The sequence below is a fragment of the Rhipicephalus sanguineus genome, chromosome 6, assembly GCF_013339695.2.
Source record: "Rhipicephalus sanguineus isolate Rsan-2018 chromosome 6, BIME_Rsan_1.4, whole genome shotgun sequence".
Taxonomy (NCBI): Eukaryota; Metazoa; Arthropoda; class Arachnida; order Ixodida; family Ixodidae; genus Rhipicephalus; species Rhipicephalus sanguineus.
This window is the reverse complement of record NC_051181.1, coordinates 167129925-167153703: the sequence shown is the minus strand read 5'-3', so window position 1 is coordinate 167153703 and position 23779 is coordinate 167129925. Positions and strand designations below refer to the sequence as shown.

The 23779-nt window shown below is 46.8% G+C and overlaps 1 protein-coding gene and 1 non-coding gene across 5 annotated transcripts in view; both read right to left on the bottom strand.

The window, feature by feature from the left end:
• The window catches only part of LOC119397017 (splicing factor, proline- and glutamine-rich), a 206403-nt gene that overhangs the window by 25971 nt on the left and 156653 nt on the right, over nucleotides 1-23779 (bottom strand). For 2 of the 4 annotated variants that reach the window (XM_037664435.2, XM_049417297.1), the window contains exon 6: nucleotides 21820-21875. The exons of 1 other annotated variant lie outside the window; for it this stretch is intronic. In XM_037664435.2, the coding sequence (XP_037520363.1) occupies nucleotides 21820-21875 (56 nt within the window). Of the gene's footprint in view, nucleotides 1-15789; nucleotides 15916-21819; nucleotides 21876-23779 lie in introns of those variants that run through there. One more of the 4 variants, XM_049417298.1, reaches the window with a different exon arrangement.
• Nucleotides 2620-2692, bottom strand: Trnam-cau (transfer RNA methionine (anticodon CAU)). The gene has a single exon. It is a non-coding gene; the product is annotated as a tRNA-Met (tRNA).

The following is a 23779-nucleotide window of genomic DNA, read 5'->3' as shown; positions in this document are numbered from 1 at the left end:
GCTAGGCCTTGCGTGAACCTGTCGTTGCAGGCCTGAGAGCACCATGCTCCAGCCAGAAGCAAACTCAGGCGGAGAGGGGGCCATCACTGGCAGCCAATGAGAAAGGGCGTGACAGAGCTACGTATGCAAGTGCAATGCCAGGATGTCTTGACGCCCGGGAGGGAGAAGCATGGCTTGCACTGGGAAAGAAAGCTCAGCGCTGTAGCCATGGATGCGCTTTTGCCGTTTACTGGTGGTTCCCGGCGATCGAGCGGCATGGGCCAGCACAACGCGCCAGCTGGGGAACGAGGCACAAGCGGTATGCACTTTCGTTTACAAAGTAAGGTGGTGGTGTCAGGTGGTGCTTACAAAGTAAGCACCACCTGACAAAGAATTTTACAGTGATAAGCACGGTTAGAAATTCCTAGAAGAAAGGCTTAATTCTCACTGGTTTTTGTTGTGTACCTACCATACCGGATGGTATCAACAGCAAATGTTTATATCTGTCGGCTGGAGTGTATTGACTTTGTGAATACGGTATGACATCTGGTACTTTGTGAATACGGTATGACATCTGGTCTCTTGGAGACCAGATGCTTGACTGAAGTATGTAAACTTTGAAGTCATTCAAGTTGTGACCTGCCACATTAAAGCACTGTGTGACTGCTTTTGGTAATTTTCTCACCGCATCCAAGCAATGCCCCTTTTTAATATTACCAGGCTGTCCCGTTTCACCAATGTACTGTTCTTGACAATATGAACATTCGATCATGTAGATAATGTTTGAACTAGTGTAGGTAAAACTAGATTTTATATGATGGACATATGGTGCATTTAACTATAACGTCATTTTGAAGGCGCTTGCAAGCCTTACATCTTGGTCGAGAACAAGGTACTATGTGGGCAATAAAATGAGGGTTTACTTTTGCTGCATTAACATGTCCTTAAAGTTTCTATTACGGCAATACAAAATCCTTGGTACTCGAAAAAATGCTTTTCTAAGGTGCTCGTTGTTTGCTAATATAGGATAATACTTGCAGAGGATATGATTTATGTCTGGGAGTTCAGTTGAGTATTTTGTTATATATATGCTAGCGGCTGATCGGACTGTGCTTTAAGGACTCTTCTAGCTAGTGCTGATTTTCTATTTAATTTACATGCTTCTTTGTAGGCCTTGTTTAGAGTGTCATGCTGGTAATTTCTTTCAACTAACGTTTCCTTCAGGTAGCTTAAAGGAGCCCTGCAGCACTTCTTCAGCATGGTCAGAAAACGCTGCCGATCGGTAGTCGAGGCTCCCGAGAACACGCGAGCCAAACAATATAGCGCAGCACGAGACCTGAGATTTACAATAAGTTCTCAAAGTCAGCTAAAAAACATGGCTGATCCCCCTTTCATAAGAATCGGCATAACAGGAAAGTGAAACATGTCTTCACAGGGGTAGTTGAGCATTTATTGTGCATTGTTTCACCACAAGGGCGAAGGAATGAGTGCTATAGAAACAAATTGCAATGTCACGCGAAGAACGGCAAGCAGCTCGAAACTTGCAGCGCACTCTAAATCATAAAGGATGCACGAAAAGAACGTACACAGGACAAGCGTGAACTAACAACTGTCACAAATGTTACTTCTTTGTGTGTGAGCAGCGCACTCCTTTTGAAAACGCGGCCACTGCAGCGAGCAAAGTGGCCTTCGTGCTCTCTGTAATGCCAACGGAAGCTTGCGGTCAAAGCACAAGACGTACAAACCGCCCCCATCAAGAGATATACGTGCGTGCACAAGACACCCTTTATAAAGGCGCACTTGCATCGCAACGCGCGGGGCGACGACCTTTGAAGCATGCATTGCGCACTTTGCACGCCACCTCGCTAGTAATAACAAGAACACGCTGAAGCCACCGAGCTCCGAGTACCGTCAACGGTAAATGGTGTATATAAATAGCTTGCCGTTAGTAAGATGAAGAACGTACGCTCTGTGGCCGAGTGGCTTCCCGCTGTGTGCTACGGAGCGAGGGGTCATAGGTTAGACTCCCGGCAACGGCACTTTGTCTTTTAGTTTTTTTTTTCTTTGCCATCTTAGCGTATATTTTTAGGGGTGTGCGAATATTCGAGTTTCGAATTCGAATCGAATAGTTCCTTATCGAATAATTCGATTCGACTTTCGAATAGCTAGTGTTCAAAGTTTCGAATAATTCGACAGGACGAATATCTAAGACGCGACAAAGGCGAATGGTGCAACTAGGTTAGGGTAGGGTGGCTAAAACTAATGCTAACGTCGCCGTTCGTTAAACTCTCACTGACATCCTGGTACAAAAGCGAGCGCATGTTGATCTTAACAGAGATTATGTCATTCCCACACGTAGAAAAGCACATGAGAAAACTGTCCAGCCCTTCACAACTTCGCTCCCGAAACGAAGGCACGGACTTCTTGTGCAGTTCGGTCGCGTATGCGGCAAGCAGTGCTGGGCAGTATCGAACATACATGTATCTTAGATACTTTTTGGGTATCTTAAAGGCTCGTTTTTTTCTTTGTTATACACAATATTATTGAGTACTAACAGACAATAATGCCAAGTATAGGGGTTGTTATAATTAGTAAATGTAAGGTAAATGTGAACAAAGAAAAGTGGACGAAAAGATAACTTGCCGCAGGCAGGAACCGAACCTGCGACCTTCGAATAATGCGTCCGATGCTCTACCAACTGAGCTACCGCGGCGGCCATCCCCCCATAGGGTATACCGTATTTACTCGCATAATTTGCGCACTTTTTTTCGCGAATTTGGAGCTCCGAAAAGGGGCTGCACAAATTACGTGGAGATTTCGCGAGCACATCTGAAATAACGCACAATATATAGTCCTAACACGCGCAATATAATACATTAAAGAAGAAAATAAATTATAGCGCAAACGAACGGTTTTTAACAGAATTAGCACGTACTTTAACCAGCCAGATTCGGTCATGCACGGTCTAGTCAGAATCACTGGTTGAGAAGTCCGACTGAGAATCATTGCCGCGGCCGCTGTCACCGCTTTCCCAAAGCGCGTCGTCCTTGGTTCCGTCGAGTGCGTTGAGGCGTCTGGAAGCTCTTCGCGACAATGCTGGGAGTGACGAGGTGCCACGGCACAGCGATACCGGTGGGCCTAAGCTCTCGCACATATTTGAAAAGGTATTTTTCAACGGCAGGAAGCTTTCCATGCTTCGGTCCTCGGAACGGTCTCCTTCCCGGTCTTGTATTAAAAAGCGAACTCTTCTGCGGCACGGTTCCCGTTTCCTTAGCTTGAATTTTGCCGAATAGTTATTGTAGCCCAGCGCAAGAGAACAGTGAAAACGCAACTGGCTGATCGCGAAACCTAAACTGCCTAAACTTCCGAAATCAACGAAGGCTGCGTCGCAGCGCGGACGCAGAGGAGGAGGGTCAGCGCGGGAAAATGTTGGCGCGACTGGCCCTCGCACGCCTCCGATGCAGAAAGTAGTCCGTGCCGTGTCGCATGCATGCATTCTCACGGCGGGAGAACGCTCGAATAGTTCCGACAACCGGTGAACAGGTTTAGGTGTTCGGGTGCGGTTGGTACGGTCTCGGCGGTTTCCGGAGAATAGAACGAAGTAATCGGAAGAAGGGACTTCGCACTCGCAGCCTGTCTTGTGTATGACTGCGCTCGCCTGCTCGGTGAGGGCCGCGGGGCGCGGCCGTCCAAAGTTTCCCAGTGCGCTCGCGCCGGCGAGCTGGCTCGAGCGGGGCGGGGAGCGCAAAATATGCGAGTAAATATTTTTTTTTTAGCAAAGCTGGCTAAATATTAGGGGTGCGCAAATTATGCGAGGGCGCAAATTATGCGGGTAAATACGGTATGTGTACATTTAAACGTGGGAGCGTCAGCGAGCGCCACCAGTAGCCATGACGGCGAGTGTGGAACACTTTTTTTCTGCCTGTTGGCGTCACGTAGCACGTGAACTTATTACGAGCTGGCAGCTGACCAATAATCCCTCGCATACTACCTGAAAGCATCAAGTCTGCCAGAATGAGACCCTCGCTATGAATGAAGGAAAAAAAGTGTTAATTTTAAGGGCTCGTTTTTTCTTTGTTATACACAGTATTAATGATCACTAACAGACAATAATGCCAAGGAAAGTATAGGGGATGTTAATATTAGTAAATGTAAGGTGAATGTGAAGAAAGAAAAGTGGACGAAACGATAACTTGCCGCGGGCAGGGACCGAACCTGCGACCTTCGAATAACGTGTCCGGTGCTCTACCAACTGAGCTACCGCGGCGGCCATCCTCCCATCCACTTCATAGGGTATACAGTCGATCCCGGATATATCGAACTCGAAGGGGACCGCGAAATAGTTCGATATATCGATAATTCGAAATACGAAATATGCGTATGTAAGGCTTTAATTAAAGCACTGCAGGCCTCGACACAGTTTTCTGAAATCATAAAAAGCGCGAACATGACGATTCGCTCACATATGCTAAAGAACAAGGCGAGAACTTCTTTTGCAAGTTAGCGCACTTTATTTCGCATGAAAGAAGTCCGTCAACTTGTCTTGCTTCTTGCGCGCCGTGAATTCATCAAGTCATCGTCAATATTATTGAAGCTTTCCAAATAAGTAAATTCAGCACCTTACGCCACAACAGCGGTGATCGACGCTGAACGATGATGCAAGCTCTATAGCGCGGTAAAGGGTTAAGCGGTTGCAACGGCGGCTGGCGTCTTCAAACCGCACGGGTCCATTACCGCAGCACCGGCAACGTCAGCTATGATCTCGGCATCGATGCAGTAAGAAACAGCTACGTCGTTATCTGCACCGATGAAGTCACTCGCTGTGCTCCCGTCCGATACGGTGCCCGGAAACGCGAAGTCGCAAAATTCACTGACGCACCGTACGCTGTAGTCTGCGGGGATGACGCGCTCGAAGTCGTCACCTGGCACCAAGGCCCGTGAGGAAACAGTGCGCGACGGTGCTTTACTTGACGTCGTTCCAAGCACCGGTCATCATTTCATCGCTACGAGCGGGACAATGCTTAGTTCGACTCCCGAATGACGATTTATCAAGAACAAAGCGCGAAGTACACATTCTGCAAGAGACAACGCTGCACGAAGAAACATTTCTCCACTGTCGACATGTTGGCGATACCGATGGCACTTGTGGCTTTGCAGACGGCAGCCGCTACTTTGGCGAGAAATGCGAAAAAAAGCGTAGCCTCTGAGATCGGCATTTTAAAGGAGCACTGACACAAAAATTTTGCACCTTGTTTTTTTTTTTTGTTGCAATAGATAGCTTATGATCCACTTATCACGGCTGCAAACCTCGTTTGCGCGAGTGGGCGATGGTTATTTATTTAGAGACGTTTTTAGAGCGCCCAGTCGCAGTTTCGGTTTCAAAGCACCGAGCTGGGCAGCACTACTTCCGGAAGACGGGTAGCCACAGCTGGCCACGTGAACACGCAAAATTGTCACGTAGGCGGCGCGCGAGCGTGAGTGCGGTGGGCGCCGAACCAGGTGAAGTGGCGCCAGCTATGGAGGATTAGAAACAACTAACAAACGCGTAATCTATGTCCTCCGAGCATTCGGAAGCGCCCATCTCGACTCGCTAAGCTTACAGCATCGATTATTTGACTATGGCTCTCAAAAACGGCGCCGAATCGGGACGAATACATTGCTGTCGAAGCTTAAGGACATGAATCTAAAGCAAATGGAAGCATCAGTTCGGAACTTACACGTTACAGAGCGCACGGCGGCCACTTGATAGATTCGAAGTGGACGACAACCGCTTTTGGCAGTGCTGCCATGTTTTTCGGAGGCGCGAATGCCTCGCCGGCGAAGCTTGCCGTGCAAGTTGGACAGCTCTCGCGCGTGCGGCGACGGCCGACGTTCTGCGGCACCGCGCCGTTGCGGCAGGCTTGCCGCTAGCGTGAGCGGGCCATAACATCTGCCAACGGGCACGACGAGCGAACAGCGGAAGAGAACACAACTAGAACACGCCAAGCCGCAGGCACGGAGGAAGAAATGGCAGGTAGCACGGCACAAGCGCAAGGGCTCAACCAGCCACCAGCCAACACAAACTCGTGACGTAGGTTTGTTTACACATCCGCCGCGTTGATGTCGGCGTCGCGAAGCGCTCGCATCTCGCTCAGTCGCGCGGCATGCACTTTCAAATTGATTTTAAATATGTTCTAGGCTATATTGGCCCTTGACATTTCGTAGACGTTGTGTACGGCTCCACGTACATCTATTTCACTCAATATCTCGCCTTCGAAATTTTGTGTCAGTGCTCCTTTAAAACTGAAAACACTAAAAATACGTCACGAGGTTGCGGATCTCGAAGGCCATGCTTTGCGGGCCCGCATGCCATCGTGCGCGAAGAGACAAGGAAGGGAATGCAAACGTTACAGCAAGGCTGCCAAGTCACTTCGAATTCTCATTTTGGTACCCTCGGCAATCAGCCTATTTGAAAAACACCAGCCCATGAATTAAAACCTGCGGACCGCGCGTCAAATATACCGGTGAACTGACAAGCGCTGTGCAACGAACTAGAGCAACGCAATTTCGTCACCTGCGCGCGACGAGGGATTGGAACTTACAAGAACGCGGCCGAAAAATGATCAATAGCTGTTAGGAAAAATGCACTTTCTGTGCTTCGGCGCAGGGCAGCGTTCGATATAGCGAATGTTTCGCTGTGCGGGAGTTCGATATACGTGCACACCAACCCCATACTTTTGCATGGGAAATTCAAGGTGATTTCTCAACTGTTCAATATAGCCAATAATTTGATATATCCGAGTTCGATATACCCGGGATCGACTGTACATATACATTTAAACATGGGAGCGTCAGTCAGCGCCGCCAGTAGCCATGACGGCGAGTGTGGAACACTTTTTCTGCTAGTTGGTGTCACGTAGCACGTGAAATTATTACAAGCTGGCAGCTGTAGGAATACCACCGTACGAAACAATAATCGCTGGCTCAACTCCGCTTCTCAACCTGGTAGTGGTGCTGCTGAACTGCCTGAATAAAACTAAGCGCAGTGACAATTTTATTTTTCCGCCAGAGTCCACCAGTGAGGGCAGGCGATGAGGTGCACGCGTCCGTTTTGGTGGAGCAGAGCAACGTGACAGCGCTCGCGTAGTCTTGACAGAACAAGCGCGCAAACATCTACGCTTAGCTCACGTGCTTTTCGTTTTCTCGATTTTTTTTTCTTTCTACTTGTGCCAGTGCCATGATCCTTACCCTTATCCACTGTTCAGCGCCGTGTACCACAATGCGTGCTGCGATTATTGCGCAAATTCTGATGCCGCTCCCCTGCGTAGTGCTTCGTTACGAAATCTGAAGCATAGGGTTGCTTTGCGTCTCACGGCTTTCACACATAAGCAATTTGAAGGATCTAGTGGATGTGAGTTCGACTTACATGCGATTGACTTATGTGCGAATAAAATCCTAACTATAGCACAAATACTGATGCTAGAGCTAATAGATGAAGCGCTTATCTAGCAGAAGATATGTTCGTGTACCGTATCTTTTTCTTCCTGCTGTCGATCAAATCCTGGCCGTGGCGGTCGCATTTTTGATGGAGGCAAAAATACTTGAGGCCCGTGTACTTCAATTTAGGTACACGTTAAAGAATTCCAGGTGGTCCAATTTCCGGAGCTTTCCACTGCGGTGTCCCTAATAACCATATCGCGATTTTGGGACGTTAAACCCTAACAATAATTATAATTATCTTCCTGCTATCTTTATTCAAAGGGGTTTTGAAATCATAATTTGATTGTTAGCACAAGTGCTTTCTAAGTTGTCCTTCTTTTGAATCCCGTACATTACCTAGGGCTCTGAACTGTTTTTTTGCGGTCTGGTCACAGCAATATGTCTCTTGTAACGTGCTGCCAAAATAAGCTCTCTGCTTTAATCTTACTTTGAACTGTCTGCTTTATTTCTGCTACTGTTTACACACTTATATTTCATTTTAGCTTACTGTTTTGCAAAGGCGATTTTCAAAACAATGTGGGCACGCACTGAGTATACAGTACCAAACATCCTGCTTACTGCTTAGTAAAACAGCGAAATTGAGTTTGCATTATAATTATGGAAATAATTAGGAGCCACCTTAAGTCTGTCAGGAAGGAGATTCTAGAAACATTGCTGTACCAAAGGATTGTTTTTCTCATGTGGGAATTGAGGCTTGCCCGTCGCCATTGCGCGGGGTTTTCGCCTAGTTCTGCCATCCTCATGTCCGATCATGACGCTCCCCTCCTCCGCAGTCCTACGGTGCTGGGCGAGAGGGATGACGTTAACCTCCCTCATCCCGGTGCCAGTTCTTGACTGTGCATGGCACCGCGCTCGAGTCTCGCGGCGTTTCGCGCGGCGGGGGAGTGAGAATCTCTCTGGACAGCAAGGGGTAAGCACGTCTTTTCTTTTCCGTCCGTCGGCTCCTTTGTTCTTGGGGCTCGCTCGGACGGAGTTCGCCAACGGTGCCTTGCACCCACAGCGGACGCTTACCTTTCGTTGCCCTTTCGTGCGTGGTCATACTACGCCGAAACAGTACCTATCGAAGCCAACGCGAGTGGAGTTTGCCCTCACTCGAGCGATCGGGCCCTGTGGTCGCCGATCGTGAGAATACGCAGTGTAGTCACGAGGGACCGTTTCCCTCAGCCGCGTGTCCACGTGAGCCCTTTGCTTGCGGAGACGTGCTAGCGGCACCCTTTGTGTTGTATTTTCACCCGTGGCGTGGTTAAGCCTGTTTTGCTTCTCCCGCCGCCTTTGGGAGCGGCCGTTGTACTGCGTTTGTGGTGTTGCCGCAGGCAATAAAGTGTTGCGGATCTCGAGAGCAGTGCTGTGTACTTGCCGCGCTGCGCTCGGCGCCTTTGTTGTGCTCGAACGCACGTGTGCAGCGGCGCGCTTGTTCACGCGAGGCGACGGCAAACGCGGCCCTTTGGCTCGCTAAGTCCGAACCCACGCTAGTGGCCGTACTTCTGTTAGATACGTGCACACTATACTCATGAGCGTTTTTCATAGGCACTAAATATTTTTACTGACTTACACTAACAGGTAAGTCCACGATACTTCATGCTTAATTGTCATAGCTATTAGGGGTGCCGCCTGTATCGTGTTTCAATACTTATTCACGATGAATGTTTGATACAGAACGGCTTTTTTATTTTATTTACATATATTTGTTCTCCTTTTTCAGGCCTCCCTAATTTTTTGTACTATTACTAATCGCCAGGTAATCTGAGCTATAGGTGGAAATAGCGTGAATAGCAGAGGTGTGTTGCAATGATTTGTGCAACGATACTGCCACGCACTCTTATTTCTTTATTTTGGTGTGATTGGGTTTAAACAGCAAAAAAATTAGTAGCAGCGCTCGCCTCAAGCCGCGCCACGATGTTTCTGAAGCTTCGCAGTTGTTTGACATTGCTCTGTTAAGATTACGCGCGAATCCCAGCCACGGCGGCCACATTTCAATGGCGGCGAAATGCTTGAGGCCCGTGTACTTAGATTTAGGTGCACGTTAAAGAACCCCAGGTGGCAGGCGCGTAGCCAGAAATTTTTTTCAGGGGGGGGGGGGTTCAACTATACTTTATGTGTGTTCGTGCGTGCGTTTGTGTAAGTGTGTATATATAAGCAAGCAAAATTGTAAATTTCCGGGGGGGGGTGGGGGGGTTTGAACCCTCCAGCCACCCCCCCTTGGCTACGCCCCTGCCATGTGGTCGAAATTTCCGGAGCCCTCCACTACGGCGTCCCTCATAATCATATCGTGGTTTTGTGATGTAAATCCGCAACAATTATTATTCAAATTATGCGCAGGACGCAAGAACTGTAGCTCATTCGGGAGGTTACGCGAGCACTAGCGGTAACGCTGGAAGGTTCTATCGCTGACGTGACCATGCGTTCCACCGATGATCAGAATACCGAAGGCCAACGACATTTATTGCCGCTATCAGTATACAGCGTGCTATGCTTGTACTATGAGTTATTTAGTTTTCTGGGCACCAGTTTGCCCAATGAGCAGTTTCGTCTTTACCAGAGTGACTGCCGCCTTCTTCATCGTCACCACCATGTGACAACACAATAGGTATTAGGCATTTCTGGGGTGCACATGCTCTCTCGTTGAAGAAAAATTGTTAAAAGATTGCACGTTAGTGAGTATATTGATAACGAACGCTTTACGCCAGCAGCTAAGTAGAACACGAAAAGTCATTGCAGTTTTATGAGCTCTATGTATACACGATGCGTCACGAAAAATGCCGCTAGCAACGTTGTTGCTGCTGTACACCGGTGATTCGGTATTGTGTAAACGGCCTTTTACAGACAAGGTAAAACTCCACCGGTATTTGCGCCATCGTGCGAAGGCTTCTCATTGAAGTCCTTGTGATTAGATGGCGACCTGCTAGCTGGTCGGCAAGCTGAGCAGCGACTCCTATCAATTACAAAAATGACAAGCAAGAGCCGCTGTCAGTGAAGAGCTGTCCTGTTGGGCAGCCAAAACAAACCCCAATAAGTTCTGTCGGAAGTAAACTAATGCACTTCGAGCAAGGACAAAACTTTTGAGATACTAACAGACATTTCGTTAAAATGAAACAAAATTGGTCACATTAAAGAAATTTTCAAGCAAACCTTTTCGTGCATAGACGTTCGTTACTACATTATGGGCGTCTGTAATAACAAATTTGCAAATGTATCGAAGTGTCTTAAGATACAATTGGTAAGTATCGTATCGGATACAATTACTGCGGTAGTACCTTGTATCTGTATCTCCAATACTTCTTGCCTGAGTATCTTGTATCGTATCGCAATACAATTTCAAAGTATCTCTGCCCAGCCCTGGCCGCAAGCACCATAAAACGACCTGACTTTGGCCTGCGAAACCATCTATGATTGGCTTTGCATGTAAAAATTTGTTCACGCTGGGCAGTTGCCACTGCCGCACCGCACCACTATTTCAGACTTCCATCGTTCCAGCGTGCAATTAAAAGACTGCTGTGAACGGGCGCTCGGAGCACCCATGGCAATGAAGCACAACATTACCGTTGTCAGATGAGCCTTATTGCTCGACCATGAGGAAAGAAAGCTAGCTATTGTACCCCAATCTGTTAGGAGGTGAAGAGTGCCGCTGCTGACTGGAATGGCGGCTCTTCTATCAACATGTCTACGTGCCCATAAAAGCTGAAACAAAAGCCACTCCTGAACAAGTGCGTAATGAAGCTGTCACCACCCCGTAGCGTCCATGATTATTCCTTTGTGTTGCCGTAACTGGCGGTACACATTTCGTATAAATATACTATTTGATTCGATATTCGATATTTTTGGCCACTATTCGGCACCATTCGATTCGAATTCGATTCGAGATTAAATTTCACTATTCGCACATCCCTATATATTTTACAACGTCATATCCGTGACGGAAATACATCAGTGGAGCCATGGTGGACCCCAGCATAAAACACTTTCGTGTTAAAATCGCTTCCTCTTCTTTCGACAAATGATGCTATTTACTCAGAATCACTGCGTTATTGGCTGATTTAAACATGGTGCGCTCGGTAGTTACTGTGGCCGCCGCGGGAGACCACCACTTGCCCGCAAGGGCGCGTGATCGCACTGAAAGTACGCTGCGCGTCTGAAGGGGGAAAAATAAGAAAAAGAAAGAAAAGGTGCTCAAAGTCACCAGGCGCGCAACGAACTTTCTTCTCCCATGCCATCTCTCCCTGCTTAGCTTCCAGCACTTTCGTTGGGACGAGAGAAGAGAGAAAGCTATTACCGCGTGCGACAAATTTTTGTAACTCCGCTTGTACTGGACGGATTGTAAAATTTTTGTGGCAGTCAATTCCTGAGGCAATATGCTCCTTTAGTGAAGCCATTCCATGGCTACTTGGAAAAGTGTTGAAGGGCCCTTTTAACTGGTGAACGCAGTCAACGTCGTCGCGACAGATCCTTCTTACATGCCTCGCCTGTCCGACAAATATGCCTTGTTTGCAGTGTCGCGGTTGGTGACTAGTGTAATCTAGGTATTGTTGGCTATCTGTTGGTTTTTTGTAGAGCGTCGTATCTATTCTTCCTCTTTCAATACATAACTGTCATGTCTAGGAAGTTAATTTTCCACGTTGACTCTCAGCTAGTAATGACGAGCTCTCGCAGATTAGTGAGCAGCAGTATATTCTGACAAAGAATCGAAGAGGAGCGCTATACAGCTATAGCGGAATATAGAGATGAAGCAGCAAGCATGCTTTCTGAGTTACGTTGCCACATCTCCTAAATGGAAGGAGATCAGGACAGCCAAGCACAAGTTCCCAGTAATGAAGGCTGGTTGCTGCATCTGAAGGTTGCCGCAGCTGCTTATCCCAAAGTTCAAAAGAGATAGCTCTCAGTGGACAAGCTTCTGGGTGCGATTTGAACAGGTTATTCACCTCAATGACGACCTGATGCCATCCACTAAATTCTATTACCCAAAGTGAAGACGTCGGATCTTGGTGACGCCATGGCTTCTGACCAAGTTTTTAGATGCGAAGTAGCTTATGGCAGAGTTCAATCCGGTGGAGGTGTGCGGCGTGACCACCCTTACTGCGCATGTGCAAATCCCCTCCATACACCTCCTCTCTACTCCCCCTCTCCACACATTCCCCCTCCTGCACTGGTGTCATGAGTTGCAATGCCAACGTCGGCGCCAGTTGCAGTAATACCTTAACGCCTGCTGAGATCGCGGAGCAGTGAGTGGAGCAGCGTTTCGGCATATCAAGCCCACGTTGCCATTTGCGCTGGGATTCCCTAGCCCGGAGCTTGGGGTCCGCTTGCCGACGTTTACGTTGCGCTTTGGGGCGTCGAGCCTTCCGCTGCTCCAGCGGAAGGCTGGAGCAGCGCCTCATGGTCTCCTTTAGTGGGAGATGGTGTAATTTTTTATTACCTGTCCCCGTCTTGGCATTTACAACCTGCATACCTACTGCTGCAGCATATGTCATTCAGGAACAGCATGGCACTAAAAGATCCCATTTTTCACGTTTTCTTTTTTTCCGGTCAAAATATAACGTCTTGGTGATACATCAATCCAAGATGTGAGAAACTTGGCGAGCACTTGTGACAATTGCCTGTATGTTACAAAAATACCATTTTTGGTAAACTGCTTTTTTCCCCGTGATTTTTAATCTCTAAGCCCAATGTCCCCCCTTAATGCATAAGCATTTTTTGGTGAGTGCCCCAGCAAAATCTGTCTGTCCCTTGATACCTCCTCATTGGAGAAGTATTTCACAATTAGCCATCAATTAGACATTTTTTTTATGACAATGCAGGACCAAGACATGGCTTTGATCTTGGGCCAGGAGGATACTATGAGGACGAAAGAGATGCGCATAAGAGACAAAGGTAACACGACTGTAGGTATGTCTGCTGCACCACAAACCATCGCGATCAGTTCGTGGCTTGTGCTGAAGGTGTTGTTTATTCCATTCCCTTGTCTTGTGCCACACATATGTGGGTTAAACCAGCCTTAATAAAATATTGTTAGAAAACAAATATAATGTGACAGTGCAAATTTTAGGCCATCTAGATATCCACTGCAGAGATTGTGAATGCTCGCTTCAGTTCAGTAGCACGAGCGCATTGCGCAGGTGTGGTGACGCAATCAATCGAGAAATCATAGAGGCCCAGAAAATTGCAAGACTAAGAGACAGCTGTGTCCGTACCCATTCCATAGCCCTTATAGATAAAGAGTAAGCTTTCCTATCGGGAGCTGGATAATCATGATTCCGTCTCGTTGGCTGTTTGGATTGCGTATCTGTCAGGCCTTGCTCATTTTGTTGCTCCTTTTCATTTTTTGTTGTTGTTGTCGTCGATACCTGCTATATATTTACCACCATGTATGAACAATATAACTCCAGTTGCTAGTCAGTACTTGTGCCTCGTTTTCCTTCTGTCCGTCTTCACGAAGTGTGCGCTGTTTTTGCCTTATGATGGACAACCATCTTGAGACGTATTATTCCAGATTAACAAACCCTTGGCAATTGACACAGAATTTCACAGGTCATCATGGGCAATGAAAGTTGGTGGAGTGGCTATCACCTCAAACAAAACAAGCTTCGAGCCAGTAGAAAAGCATCAGTTCAATGACACCAGGGAAAGCACAATAGTACGTTCACTAAGGTGCGACGCAAATGTTTTTTTTTTTTTTACTTGCACATCTGTCGACTTATTCACCAGGAATCTGTTCCCTCTCGACAAACTGTGAATCGGATTTTTCACTTGGATGTGCACAAGAAATGCCCATGTCTGGAGGGTGGGCGATTGATTTGGCCGTCATGACAAGCTCACACTGATTTCTCTCGAACACAGTATTCAGCCTGTCAGGCCATTGATTTGCACTAACCCTACTCATTCTTATTCTGTGAGCTTTTCCTGTTACCAACAATAAAAAATGAAAAGGGGGTTTGTCACTTTGAAACTGCCCTTCCCTAAATTTTTGAGCCAGTATGCTGTTTCTGGGGGTTTTAAGAGGACGAAAATGTCATGGTCAGGCAACAGGTATGAAGCAAGGCATAGCGACAAGCAGCATACACTCGAAGCAAACTAAACAAACTGTTTGCCCTTTTGTGCTAAGCATAAGTGAGCAAACTCGCAATAAAAACAAAAAAGAAATCAATACAGATTCCACAAGAGGCATGCAACTATCAAGAATGATGCACATACACATTCCATCCACTTTTATGTTCCAGCTGCAACAGCAAGGTCAGAGATTTGTTTTGTGCAAAATCTGTAGTGTTTGCAAGCAATGTTTTTGTGATGTGGTGCTTGTGAAGGTCTTAATGTGCTTGTTCCCAGCAACATCTGTGAACATTGGCACTAATCTTGCTGTATTTTCGTTTTGAATGTCACATTTAGACGCTCTTGTGAAAAAATGATCCGTAAGACAATAGGCCCGTCCAGCACATTAACCCTTTGAGCGTTTTCACCGTACATGTATGGCATAACCTAACAGGCACCAAAGGGTTTTCGTCGCACACGTACGGCATAGCCTGCATCTTTAAAATGCGCGCCTTTTTCGATCATTTCTCTTGCTTGGCATGTGCTGTCACATTTCGGGAATACATGGAATTTTTTTCATGCACCGATGTCTCTCAGTTGTTTCTTCTTTTTTTTTTTTTCTTTTTTGCTTTCTGAAGCAGCGCGGCGGCTTTTACTTGAGCATCAGAACATGCGCACGCGGTGCAGCTGGTTTCGGTTTCGTCCTTCGGGGGTTATCGCTTCTCGCGCCTGCAAACCTGATGGCTGTCTGGTTTCTAATTTCTCGAAGGGTGACCGCTTGTGACTCTCGTTTATTCCTCCCCGGGACACGATTACATCTGTTTCCGTGCGGCGCTAAATTAAATGCTCCTGCCACCATGGTTGCGTTTCCTGTTTTGGGGAGCGCGAACATTCTTTACTGGAAAAGTACTCCGGTGCGCTTATTTTTTTTTTGTATGTCTGTGAGCTATGTTTACTACAACGCATAATTGTTATTTATAAAAAGTCGTACGAGTGTTCTTTTTTTTATGATTTTGCTTGATGGTACTACTAATAAACCTTGGGTATGTAACAACAAAAAAATTTTTTCGCTTTACGGGCACGCAAAAGAATTTTAGACAAATATTTTCTTTAATTGAATCGTCTGGAGAATTTATTTCAGCAATAAAAAAATTGCACATTTTTGGACTGCATTTTGCGAATGAATTCGACCCCCAAAGGGTTAATCAGCTAATAACAGCAGAATGAGTACTTATATGCACACAATTAGCTCAGTGCGCTAAGAAAGACCACACCTACAATGAGATAGCGTGTGAGTGAAAAAGCTTTATTCAAGCAGTGGGAGAGTGTGGGAAGGATGTGTGTCAAAACCAATCACTGTCATGTTGCAGTCGTCGTTAGTGCTTTGTACCAAGCTTCAAGATACTGACTGTAGTTATACCCATCCGCATTAGTAGTCTGCAAAAGTGAAGCTGGTTTTAGTGGCAACACAGAGGAAAGTGTTAATATGTCAAACCAAAGCAAAAGGCCTAGTATAGGTTTCAAAGCTCTTGCAGGATCATAGTAAAGAATGGCAAAATGTAATAACCCAGTCACAGAGGCACCTGCAAACTCCATTTAGCTCCTTTGTCTTGACATTGAGGGAGATGCACTCCATGTGACTCCCTAACATCAAGGAAATTAAATGGAGCTTTTCGTGAAAGAAGTTTGGCGATCTCCATTGACGGCGGAGAGCACACTCGTCCCCAGTAGACTATGTTGGCAATGGTTGCACATACGAAGGGACAAACACAGGAAAAACAAAGTGGACACAAAGAGCACTCAAGTCTGTAGTCTGGAAAAGAGAGATGGGAACACTCAATTGCCACAACCAGAAGAATAATACAGTAATACCTCATTAACTCGAACTCGCATATCTCGAAAAATCAGCTAAGTTGAAATTTTCTACGGTACCGAACGATTTCGCATAGATGCAATGTGTTTATTGCCCTTTATCTCGAAGTATTTCCGTGCCCACTTTCGGTTATCTCGAAATCTTGACTGGCCAAACCTTATACTATCGGCAAAATGCCATGCGTCTCACAAGGTTCGCGCGAGGCTGCCGTGCTTACGACTAAGTGGACACTGTTCCCGAATGTGAAGTCGGAACCTAGCAAAGTACAGTAGAACCCCGCTGATACGTTTTCGAAGGGACCGTAGGAAATAAACGTAAGAGACTGGAAACGTAAGAGCCGAAAAACAGGAAGAACGACAAAATATTTAGTGGTACAAAATTTTATTTCAATGCTTACGAGCAGCACGAAAATTGTCGCGCTCAGCCGCGATCTAGTCGATGGATAGAAACACGGAGCTGGGGACGGCCTCATCCACAGAAATGTAATCAACGTATGTGATTTTTTTAACACCAACAGCTGTAGGCATGAAAGAACTAAGCACACGCAATCACGACCAGCGCGGCGAGTCCGACCGCGAACCGCGCGCACGACCATGCGAGCTCCAACCAGCTCGAACTCCTCCCGTCCTCCGACAAATAACGATGATGATGAGTCTACGCCAACGCGATGGCAGAAGTGAATGCCAATCTCGAAGGCCTTGCTTTTGCAAGCAATTACGTCATAGACGCCATGTTTGTGCAATACAAATGTCAAAGGCTATGCTTTTGTCAATAGTAAATAGCAATCTCGAAGGCCTTGCCTTTCGTGAGCAATTACGTCATAGACGCCATCTTTGCAATATGAATCTCGAAGGCCATGCTTTTGTTTGCATCAATTGAAAAATCCTGTTGCTTGCGCGCCTCATGCAGCTAATATTACGGTCAAACCAGGCCAAGCTGCGTGAAAATGCACCATGGCCGCTCTCTTCGGTAGTCACTCGGTCGGCTCCTAGCGCACTTCGCGAGGTATCATACAGGAACGGTCCGACAGTTATGACGTAACAGCAGGGTTCCCAATACATTGTATCCTATGGGAGCTATGCCGGGACCGGCGGAAAACGACGTAACAGCCGGGAAAACGCAGCAGTGAGGAACGTAACAGCGGGGTTCTACTGACAACTTCGTCAAGCAACCTTGTGTCATGTCATGTGACACTATAGACGTGCACAGAGGCAGGCCCTGCAAAATAGCACGGGTGGTACACATCGCGGGAATTTTTTCGTCAACTGTGCCATGTGATGAGGATAATGCCACCAAACCAAAGCATGTCACCGATGCTGCAAAACAAAGGTAGCCCTAATCAAAAAAGCTGATTCGAGGCTCAAAGTTTCCGGACGTCAGAACGGCACTGATTGTGTGGTTGCATCATGCGAGAGGAACGCCTTCCAGTCACAACGTTGACAGAGAAGGCAGATTCTCTGGACTTAGCGGTGGGCCACACTGATGTCGCCTGCCACATCAGCTGGTTTGACCATTTTCTTAAGCGAAACAACATGGTGTCACGCACGGTGATCGCGGCAGTGTCGACGCAGCTACTCAAGGGGTGACGACACCAGCCGAAACAAGTAACATGCTTTGCTTGATGCCAAATAAGTTGAGTGCAGCAGCGCAGATGATCGCCACATGCGATGTGTTAAGCAACTCGAGAAAGCTTTGCTAAGTGCAAGTGTTACTGAGAGGCAGACCAGTCTTAGTCGGTCTTTCTGCACTAAATAAAAAGGCAGTGCTGAGAAACACAGCTGGTTGATAGCTCTGGTATGTCATTATGCTTCTTTAAAGCCTTTACAAAGAGTCAGTTAGGCGCTCTTGTTAAGAAACTCGTCAGTAGTGATAACGTTTTTAGATAGAATAGGACTTCTCAATGGAATTTGTGCCACTTTGGTTATCTCGAAAATCTGCTTATCTCGAAATTATTTCTGGTTTTTACTACATCGAGTTAATGAGGTATTACTGCACAACTTAGCAATATTGAATGTGTTTTTGTTGCACTAACCATTCATAATGTGCTTTGCTTTAAAACAATGCACACAGACGAGAATGCACCTACTCTCCATACCATGCCTCGCGGAAAAACAGTCATGCTGTCAGTGTGAGTAAGTACTTGTCTTTATCTCATTCCACAGTCATCACATTGCTCTTTATTGCACTTCAACACTATCACAAGTCATAGCAGTGAGCAACCGGCATGGTTTGTCATCTCCGCCAGTTGCAATGGCAGCACAACAGTAATGGTACACCCATACGCATCAAACACTGAGCATGGGGCCCGTGCCCATCCGACATTTGAAGGACAACACGACTGATGTGGTAGCATAATTTCAGAGAAATCAATGATAACTTGCAGTGTGTTTGTCCACCAGCATGTGTAGTTCAGAAGAGGCGTACCAAAATGAAAGTGCATTTTCTGTCAGCATCCCTGTCAACATGCTTACAGATACAATCAAACCTCGTTAATACGTACCTGCTTTAAACGTACTAATGGTTAAAACGTAGTTGTAACAAATCCCCGACCGAGTTGCAAAAAGCCTAATGCACAAGCTGACCACTTAAGTCGTAGTGGTTAACCCTATGCCTACCGGTTAGTGCATACCCTGCAAACCACGATAACCTTTTGTGCCGTAAAAGTTAACTGCGCCGCTGAATTTGCAGACACCAAAATGTGCTGCAAAAGGTCTTTTTTAGAATTCCCAAATGGTCTTTTCCACCTTTTCTAGAACTGCAGAGATTGATTGATCAATGATTCCAACTTCAGCGTGATTGCGGCGACACTTTTGCGGATAAGCATCGGAAAAGAATGAAGGCAAGATGGTGGCTGCCACTGACGTGCCAGTACAACTTGTCGCCGACAACCCTATCACCTTCAGCTATCTGCTCGCGCACGCGTGTGGCTTAGTGCTACTTTAAGCCTACCGCACGCTTTTGATAGGCGAAAACCTGAGCGAGCTGGGCCGCCAGTCGCTGCCACCTCGTTGTGCGGGACCGCATTCAAGTGCGCACCGCTTTGCAGAAACGAAAGCAGCTTGCTGTTGCCGAGTTGAGCGTTGCTGGTGCCGAGAAAACTTACTGCATTGACACTGGCATGCCAAGCATGCACATAGGCTACAGCAAGCGTAGCGCTGTTGCAACCATGTTGCACGCATTTATTAGGCAGCCACCCAAACGCACCTCCGTCCGCTGCCAGGACCGCTAGACCATCGCAGAGACGTGGAATGCATATCGCTTGCAGGAAGCTCGTCATCACTGCGATAACCCAACTAGCTAATCGCTGCATCTGCGCATGGTTTGTAGCGGAGTGCGTATGAAGAACACTAACGGCAAACGCGCGCATACGGTGTAGCAAGCAGCCCGGCAGTGACGGTGTGAGCCGAGTAGACGACGCACTGCATGCAACTAGTCAGGGACGATCAGCTCCATGCAACCATGCCGTGTTTTAATGGAACTGTCAGTTTTTGCTTAGTGGCAGATCGCGGTACAGACGCGTACACATTTAACACTGAAAGCCGATACTGTTCGTTCTGTCCCTATGTCAGTGGCTGAGTATCCTGGACCCTGCAATAGTTTCATAATGCTCTTTGACGTTGCCACCACGCGCTGTCGGACGGTCATGCGAGAGAGCCAGAATCTTTTCTCGGTGGCACTCGCTCTTGCTACCACCAACCGCACAGCTATTTACACCGACTCGCGAGCAACTGCCGGAGCCTTCATGACGGGTTCGGTATGCCGGGAAGCCACTCGAATTCTCACTGCTGCCAATTTGACAGACAGAAAGCACATCATCTGGATCCTGGCACACGTTGGCCGACATGTTCACGGAACCATCCTTAATGCCAACGAGTTGTCTAACGTTCGACGTCGGGGAGAACCACTCGGAGGCTGAGGACACAAGCCGGTACTATAGAGATCCCCTCCTAACATTTCACGAAATTTGCAAGCACTATCAGTTGGAACGGCGTAAGTTCCCCCTCCCGCATCCACATCTAAACAGAGCGCAGGCCATCATTTTACGTCTGTTACAGACGGAGGCATACGCTTCTCCTCTTAGATGTTCTAAATACATGGATGGCATAGAGCCGGGCTGCCCTCGCTGTGCTAACCTGCGTTGCACTTTACAACACATGCTGTGGCAGTGTCCTGCACTGCGCGAGAGCCCCGGGTCTCCTTCTACAGAGGAGGACTGGCGATATCTTCTCACTAGCAACGAGAAAGAAGACCAGCTAAGGGCTATCCAGAGAGCCCATGACATGGCCGAGGAGATGCATCTCCCCGTCCCGTCGTGGGTGCGGCCCGCCGATGTCGCCCCCTAAGGGGGAGTGACCGTCGTCTCCGGATCAAAATAAAGTTCTTTGCCCGCCCGCCCGCCCGCCTGCCTGCGCTGACAAAAAAAAGAAAAAAGAAAAGCCGTTGAGGTGGGTACTTGAGGCAGTATTTTCTGTGGCACTTAATTTCTTTGTTGGCGGCGACGGCGCATGTCATAAGAGGCAAATTTGTACTTGTTGATGCATACTACCGCTTAGTACGTAGTTATGCCGCATTCCCGGCAGGTACGTATTAACGAGGTTTCACTGTACACGTTTCTTTGATGAGAATCGAAACAATTTGTTTTCATTGTGATTTCATTAAGTTATAGATTTTATAAACACACATATTATTTAGAATGCTTAGGCACAAAATCTTGCATGCGGATGTAGAGCGCAGCAGTGCCCATTGTGGCTTCTGCCTAAAGGTCATAAAAGTGCTGTGGGACAACTCCATCACTTCCGAACTCCTTGATGGAGTTTTCATGTATGTAGTAGTTTAAAGGAGCTTGTCGGTGCCTGTGTAACAGGGGTATTAAAACGCCTAGAGAATAGCAGTAAGCAATATAACCACTTTATGCTGCCCTTTTTAGGCAAGCATTTTTGCAATTTCAGAAAGAAGATAGCAGAATTTTGATATGCAAAAATAATGTTAAATTGAGTTTACAAAAAAAGAACACAGGAGTGCAATAAAAATGAGAAGCTCTTTCACTTCAATTTATTTTTAGCAGGTAAGTCATTTCTTAGCTGGTGCCTTCGTCAAACGGCGCTTCAATATATGCACGCTTACAAAGTTGTGCAAAGCCAAATGTGGCTAGTCTCCATGCCCAAGCACAGTTGCTCAATATGCAACACATATGCCAATTACTCTGATTCGTTCAATGACAACAGCATTCGATAAATTTATTGCAAGCCATTTCTTGCACAGTTTTTCTAAGGCTGCAGAGGTGTTTATAGTTCAATAATGTCCTTTTTTAAAAATTGTTTGTGTTCTTGTTTTCTGACCAAATGCTGACAAATCGATTATCATGCAAATAGCAAGCAGGATAACATAGCAGCCTGCAGGGGTTATGGAACTAAATGCAATTTCATGCACTAAAGCCATGCTGCACATCGCAAGGAAATGCAACTCACCACAGCTGCAGTTCCCCCTGGCGGTGCCCCGTCGCGATATCCACTTTCATAGGCAGCTGCAGCATGAGAGGACACAAGCGGAAGCTCAACTGAAACCTCAGAACTGATGGCTTGGGGCAATGTGATCAGATATCCCTGTTTACATGGGCGTCGGCAGGATTTTGCCTTGGGGGGTGCAAACCCGTGTTACATCGCGGCTGGGAAAGGGGGGGGGGGGAAGAGAGAGAGATAGCTGGCATAGCTTGGGAGGGGGGAAGTGCCAGTGTGGCTTGAGGGGGGCAAGTGCCCCTTTTGCACCCCCCTGCCTACACCCATGCTTGTTTATGAGATTTCTTCAATTTATCAATCACGACAGGTGAAGCTCCGGGCAGCTTGGTATAGCACGCGTTACTCCCATTCTCTATCTCACACAAACACACGCGCAAAGGCAATCATCCATCTTAAAATAACTGCAGTAGAACAGCGCCGGCGAAAACAACAGACCAGACGAGGAGAAGGACACGTAACACAAGGCGCCTTGTGTTACGTGTCCTTCTCCTCGTCTGGTCTGTTGTTTTCGCCGGCGCTGTTCTACTGCGATTATGAACCAACTAGCCCAAAAGTACATCTTGACAAGTTAAAATAACTGTCGGCCCATATCAATGCTGCTAAAACACGTAACTGCAAGCAATTAACACGTAATTGCAAAGTACAAGATCAATTTTCTGGAAAAGCACAATGCATTATAACACTGTCTTCGTAACTTTGGTTGGAGAATAAATATCAGTTATCTCAGTTTACTTACCCAACCAGACCAACTTCTGTCTAATGTTTACCTTCAATTATAACACTATCAATATGGTTTTAGAAAGCACATGTCTGCGGCTACACAACTTGTAACGACAGTGCACTATTTTGGACATATTCTTCATATGGCTAGTCAACTGGACATTTTGTTCTTAGATTTTTTAAAGGTATTTGATAAAGTGCCACAGGGGCAGTTGTTGCACAAGTCGGTCCCTTTCGGTCTTCGGTTCGATATTATTAAATGGATCAGTGCCTACCTTCTAGAGAGGAGGCAATTGGTACATACATTGATCATTCCTCAGAACTGCTGCACGTTACTGCTGGAGTGCCCCAGGGAAGTGTGCTGAAACCATTATTGTTTCTGATTTATATAAATCCTCTTGTTCTTCGGGCGCCTTGATGATGATATCAAGCGTGGAGCACTTTAGGGGGCCGGGCTGTCATATGCTGCCATGGCTCGAAGTAACGCAGGCAAAACCACGTATAAAAATAGAAAGGGAAGCGAGCGTGAAAGAGAAAGAAAGGAAAAATATAGAAGTAAATAGAAATAAGGCTGCCCAGGAAGGGCTTGGCACCCTGAGTGTGCAGCTGCCTTTTCTGGAGTGTGAGCAGATAACATGGCAGATAATTTCGAGCTCACTTTCTAGGACACGATAACTATCACTAGATTTCGCGTCATTGCACCGGACGTGTTGGACGGCGAATAATTTAATCTACCTTCCTTGGAGCAGCGCAGGTTTGTGCCGTGGACTTTCTCAGGCAGTCTGTACCGACTTTTGAGCGGCAACAATGACCATCACGGCCCATATTCTTAGTTTTACGATTATACGACTCCCAGATTATACAACAATTTTGCGTGGTCCCCTGAAAGTCGTATAATCGGGGTTCCACTGTAGTTATGAAAAATGCTCTAAACGCAAAATGAAAAATGTTAAGTTTTATCAACATCAAATGTTGTTTCACTGCATAACCCATTCACATCATGCATTGAGCAAAAAAACTACAGGCATAAGTGCACCTCCTCTTTGCACCACTTAGTGTGTGCTTCTCGTTCCATTCTTATTGTGGTGCTCTTTATTCTGCTTCAACCTTGATAGAATTCAAAGCAGTGAGTGACGTGGGTGCTTCATCGTCCCCGGCAGTAGCACATGTGGGCAGTTGCAGGACCCACCGA